The sequence below is a fragment of the Dryas octopetala genome, chromosome 8, assembly GCF_963921425.1.
Source record: "Dryas octopetala chromosome 8, drDryOcto1.1, whole genome shotgun sequence".
NCBI lineage: Eukaryota > Viridiplantae > Streptophyta > Magnoliopsida > Rosales > Rosaceae > Dryas > Dryas octopetala.
The window spans coordinates 20,215,012-20,221,286 of record NC_141373.1 but is presented as its reverse complement, the minus strand read 5'-3'; the positions used below and the strand labels follow the sequence as shown (position 1 = coordinate 20,221,286).

The following is a 6,275-nucleotide window of genomic DNA, read 5'->3' as shown; positions in this document are numbered from 1 at the left end:
TGCATAGCTTTAAAACTAGTATATGTTTGCTGAATTTGGGTGAAATTTGAGAGGGTAAAAAAATGCCAAATGTGAGAAAAAAAAAATCTTGACCTTTATTGAACAAGTGGAACAATTAGTGGACCAAAACAGAACTTAAAAAAGATTGTGAACCAAAATTGAACTAGGTATAAAATAACTGGACTAAATCTGTAATTTCCTCAACATTTAAATATATTTAAATAAAAACCAACTCACCAAGGTTATGAGTTTCAGAAAAGTAACCTTAAGGAACATAAGATGATGTTCGACATATTTACAATACGACCAATCGAAAAGAAAACTAATAATTGTTTGAAATATATATAAATGAGGAAAAAATAAAAGATTGTAGTAAACGGAAACCAAGGAATAAAATTTCTGGTTTTGAGGAAATTTCGATGGAATTTCGACGGAAATTTTGAAGATTTTTAAATTTCGACAGAAATAGACGGAAACGACGGAAATTTTGAATGAAACTTTACCATATATTTATTTAACATATTATCTACTACATTGATAAACAACATTGAAGAAACTAAATTATATAGTAAATTTCATGTGATATAATATAAATATAACGCACGCTGGAGGCAAATACTATTAAATAAAATTAGTATAATAAATAAATGAAATTAGTATATTTTTTATACTCTATAATTTATACACTAAATCTTATATACTCTATATACTAAATCCTATATACTCTATAATATATACACTAAATTTTGTATACTTTATAATGTGTTTTCTATATTTTTTAGGATATGGTATAAGATATTAGGGTTTAGGCTCTTTAAGATATTTTTAATTATTTTTATATTGAAATGTATTAGGATTTAGGATTTAAAAACAACTAAACGAAACCCAAAACCTTTTTTTTTTCTAATTGCACAAAGACCCTAAACGAAATCAGTATATATATAATTTATTTTGAAAATTCTCTATGACTAATTAACTTCAGCCATTAATTTGCGTCAGCAATTATATACATGTGCATAAGAACAATGAATGAAACATGATGTACAACATGCATGAACGTACAATAGTTTCTCTTGGATTTTTCCAACTGTTTGATAACTCAAAAAGTCCTTAACCAATCCTAAACTTTTTTTTTTCTTTTTTTTTTCTTTTTCTTTTCTTTTTTTTTTCTTTTCTTTTTCTTTTCTTTCCTTCCTTCCTTTCCTTCTTTTCTTCTTTCTTCCTGAGACTTCATCTTTTCCCCTTCTCTTTCTTCTTTCCCACTGCCCAGACCCACGCCCAAAGACCATATCTCTTCTCCCTCTTTCTCCTCCCTTCTTCTCTTCCTCCTTTCTCCTTCTTTTCCTCCTTCCCTGGTCTCACTCTCTTCCTCATCTCCCTCCCCGATCTCTTCTCTCTCTTCAATCTACTGCCTTCGGCGACGAGGCCAGCTCGCCTCTTCCTCCCCTCTCTCCCTTTTGTCTCCGCTTCTCCGAGCCTCTTCCTCCCTCCGGTTAGCTGGGTATTTAAGCGAAATTTTGACGAAATTTCTCTCAAATTCAAAAAAATTTGCTGTTAGGGTATTCGAAATGTCGCTCGAAATTTTTGGCGAAATTTCAAATATTTCGCCCAAATTTTTTGAAATTTGGTCGAATGTGTGTTAAAATTTCGGAACCTCTAAAAATCGAAATTTTCGGCGAAATTTCGCAGAAAATTTCAAAATTAAAACCCTTGACAGCAACAAGATAGACCTACCTGACCAGATAAATCTTGGAGCTGATAATAAGCTAGGTCGCGCCATAAGTCCAAATCATCAACTTGTACCTAATCTGCACTAAAAGGCCATGTTTTTTTAGCATTAATCCATCTCAGGAATGAGAGTTTGTTTCTCATTCCATTGTTTGGTTAATTTTTATGATTTAGAAAGGGAAGTGAACTATGGAATTGACGGGAGTCAAATTCCTCTAAATGGCCTGAATAATCATTAGAATGAAAAATTACATCAACTGCCCCGCTTATTATTCAACATCCATATCAACATAGAACAACAGAAACCATCATCAAAGTAGCTATTCACTTAATTGAATATATGAAAAATTAATATGCTAATTTCTCAATCTTATTTTTTCTCTGAAAATATTTATAATCTCTAACAAAAATTTGCATCTCAAGTTATTTCTAGTGTTTCCCATCCCTATATGAAATTTTTCATATAATAAATATAACCATATTGATAATGGAAGAAGATTGCATAACACCCCAAACGAATTGGAAAACACAGATATCCTTATAATCAAGGAATAAAATTTCGGATTTCGAGGAAATTTCGATGGAAATTTCGAATATTTTTAAATTTCGACAAAAATTCGATGGAAACGACGGAAACTACTATCAAAATACGGAAATTTTGAATGAAACGTTACCATATGTTTATTTAACATATTATCTACTACATTGATAAAAAAACATTGAAAAAACCAAATTATATGGTAGGTTTCATGTGATATGTGATGAATATAATGCGCGCCGGAGGCAAATACTATTAAAAAAAAGCTTCACTAATTAATAATTACTTCAATAACACCTCAATTTTATTTTTACTATAATATTTCCACATGAATTACAAAAGTAATCAATACCACATAGAGTTTCTAGGAGGTTCAAAATTTTCGCTGTCTTCAGTATCATCATGTCCAGAGTAGGTGTAATGCAAAAAATAATCATCCCAAGATACTTCTCCAGCATAATTTTGCATGTAATTGCCAACATGCCAACCATATGGATCAGGAACCTGTTGTGGTTGAATTTGCCCATAAGCATACTCATTTGAAGAGTTTGTCTCTTGTTGTGCCAATGAGTTACTATCAGACTCAACCAAGTAAGGCAAATGTGGTGGGTAGAATATTGGAGGGTTTTGCCCATAATTGTAATTGTCACTTCCTACCCCCATAGAGCCAAAAGTGGTGGATAATGAATCTTCTTCTTCTTGTGCCAAACTCTCATGACCTCTTTGTCTGCGGCTATAGTCTTTTCCTATGGCACCAATTCCTGGTCCGACACGCCTACTCCCATGATCCTCATCTTGTGTTGCATGTGTGTAGTTTGCATCGACAGAAAATGGGCTCATATACTCTTGAGAATGTCCAGTGACATCTTCATTTCCACCACCACCACCACCACTACCTCTACCACCACTGTTGGTAGGAGTGCCCGATCTTGTGCTAGAGTTGCCTGATCGAGAAGGATTAGTGGGAACTGGCTCAGTACGATGTGTCAACCTTGGTTGCATAAGTTCATTGAAACTTGCAGTAGGGCTCACCTCCTCATTTAGAACTCTGTTCACATTGATATCTTCCTGACGTGCTTGAGCTGCAATATCAGGGTCTGGATTGCCTGTATCATCATCTAAATGGAGGGGCTTAATCCACTGATAAAGTTGGTTTTCCTCCACATTATCATCCCCTATAGCAGCATCGTATATATCCAGCGGATCATATTCATCGACGCGATCCTTCTCTGCTTTCTTGTCTCGAAGTGCAAGTCTCATATTATAGTAGCAATACACCATCTTTTCTAACCTACTATATGAGAGCATGTTTCGTTGTTTGGTGTGTATGAGTGCGAAAGTGCTCCAGTTTCTTTCACAAGCTGATGATGACGCTGTTTGTGATAAAACTTTGATGGCTAATTTCCTCACAGTAGGCGCATCACTCCCATACATGATCCACCATTCACCTGAAATGAAAAATTTGTTTGTGTAAGTGTAACTATAAAAATAAATAATTAAGTTAATCTAACGAATACAAGTACGATTTATACTCACTAGGAGACATTCGTGATCTAGCGGCCTTTGCAACTCGCTCTTCGAACATTTTCCGGGCATCTTTAAAATATGTTAACTTAACTAGATACAAATACAATACAAATTATACAATATCAATCAAATAAATAATTTAAGACAATCAAATTCTATAAAGTATTAATATTTTTCGTAAAGATTCTTATGGGCCTTATGGCAAATTATTTTTACCTCATTTCCAAATTGGCCAACTTCTGGTGAATAGGGATCCAATTTGGAGAATACGTACGTTGTGCACAGCCCGAATAAGTTCACCATCATCTCTAACTCCAGGTCTATATTGATAGCGATGATTCAAATAATAGGCTGCAATCATGCATCAAGTAAATATAGAAATACATAATTAATAATTTAGTTCATTAATTGAAAGCTAAATCAATTAAAAAAAATGCGGAACCAAAATAACAAATAAATTATTGGGTTACCTGCTGCGTGCAAATCGTGTTGTAACGTTTTAAACCATCGATCGTTGATGATTTTTATTACCCACCGTGCACCCTGTTTTTTTTCTAGCTCTTCCTTCACGACACGCATCAACTCATAAATTGATCCCATTGTAGGATACACATCTGTGTCGACAATACGTAAAACTACGTAGAGAGGTTCAAACAGATCGCACACCTTATGCACCTGTTGCCAAAAACAGTGATCAAGAACTATATTTTCAACCGTGATGCCTGCATCTGAACGCCGAAAATTGCTACGACCTCAATCATCACTGGTGAACAATTGCTTCAGTACCATCATCTTACCATACAAACTATCCAATGCAATATAGTTTGTAGCAAATCGGGTGGCACCAGGACGAACAATATCTCCCTTCGTGATCTCTCGCATCTTTGCCAACAACCAGTTATGGTTGTAAATATAATTCGTGATCGTTCTGGCTTTTTTAATCACATTAGCAACCTCCTGCTCTTTCTTCCCCATCTCTTCAAACATTAGATCAATGCAATGTGCTGCACACGCGCGACGTCCAGTACACATTGTATTTGTTCATTAACTTCTTACCTGCTTTGACAAATGCGGAACCATTGTCGGTCCCAACTTGAACAACATTCTCCTCTCCAACCTCCGTGATTACATCCTTCAGTAGCCCATAAATATATTTATGATCCTTTATGCAATCTGAAGAATCAACGGACTTAAGGAATACCGACTTCCCTCTTGAATAGGCCATGAAGTTTATGATAGACAGTTTGGTTGGACCTGTCCAACCATCGTACATGATTGTGCAACCATAAGTTGCCCAATCGGCCTTCAATTTGTTTACATGTTCTTGCATTTCTTGAAACTCCTGGTCCAAAAATCTGGTGCGTATCTGATAGGGTGTTGGAGGTTCCACTCCTACTCCTGCCTGTTGACATCCTATCACCAAATTTTTGAAATGATGAGATGCTGCTTTTGAAGGAGGAACATTTTCATATATGAAGAACTTGTTGATCAAGCGTTGCATCTCATCTTTGATTGACCCTCCAGAAAAGAGATTTTTAACACTCTTTTGGCGTGCTTGAGCTGCCTTGTACAAGCTTGGTGCTACTGGAGGTGTTGGTCGTGATTCCCTCATGCTTGATCCTCTTCGCATCTGTGCACCACTACTAGACCCAGAACCTTGTCCTCTGTTTGGGACTTTATGTAAGTGTTCCCTTTCCCATTCTGCTGCTCTAGAGGCTTAAAGTGCAGCTCGAAATTCTCTTCGCTCTTGAGGCCCCATATCATCATTATGATCCTCATCATCATCATCCTCATCATCATCACTCAGCTCAATCTGACCTTGTCCTCGAAGCTCTTCTCTGAGCTCTTCCATCCTTTGTATTTTTTTGCTTTTTTGGTGTTGTTTTTGTTGCATCCCTGCAATGATGAATTGTTTCACTTCTGGTGGGACACTATTACATCGCTGCACATTGTGTCCAGGATCCATACCACTAAGGTGGTATTTCAAGCGTGTCACTCCAGCACCCTTCATTATAAGGCCACAATATTTGCATATTGAACCTTGTCTGCCACCCGATAGTGGATCAGCATGATCCCAAGCTGGATCACGTGATCTCCCTCCACTGGCCATTGAATTATAAATTCCTAATAACAAAAAGACATACACAGTAACACAAGAACAATAACAATTAACAAGAGAGTTAAATTCTATATTAATATCATATCAGTATATCACCAAGAAATTAATATCATATTAGTTATTAACTTATTACTAATTAGTAATTTCATATCATATTGATATTACCAATTGGCAATTACATATTACTAATTTGTAATTTCATATCATATCACCAATTTCATTTTCATATTACTAATTTCATATTAATTATTAATTTATTACCAACTCCATATTAATTTCACTAATTCTAAATTACCAATTCGGCAATTCCATACATGATACATATTAGATTCATACTATTAACAAATCATACAAATTCCATAT

The 6,275-nt window shown here is 35.2% G+C and overlaps 1 protein-coding gene and 1 pseudogene across 1 annotated transcript; both read right to left on the bottom strand.

Moving 5' to 3' along the window:
• Nucleotides 1-2,611: 2,611 nt before the first annotated feature.
• Nucleotides 2,612-3,812, bottom strand: LOC147277884 (uncharacterized). The gene is made up of 2 exons (XM_086252754.1): nt 3,803-3,812; nt 2,612-3,714 (listed from the first exon to the last, which is right to left on the bottom strand). Exons 1-2 carry the CDS (start codon nt 3,810-3,812, stop codon nt 2,612-2,614), a joined length of 1,113 nt encoding a protein of 370 aa, XP_086108880.1.
• A 198-nt stretch (nt 3,813-4,010) lies between these two features.
• Nucleotides 4,011-5,903, bottom strand: LOC147277883 (uncharacterized; annotated as a pseudogene).
• Between the last annotated feature and the right edge of the window lie 372 nt (nt 5,904-6,275).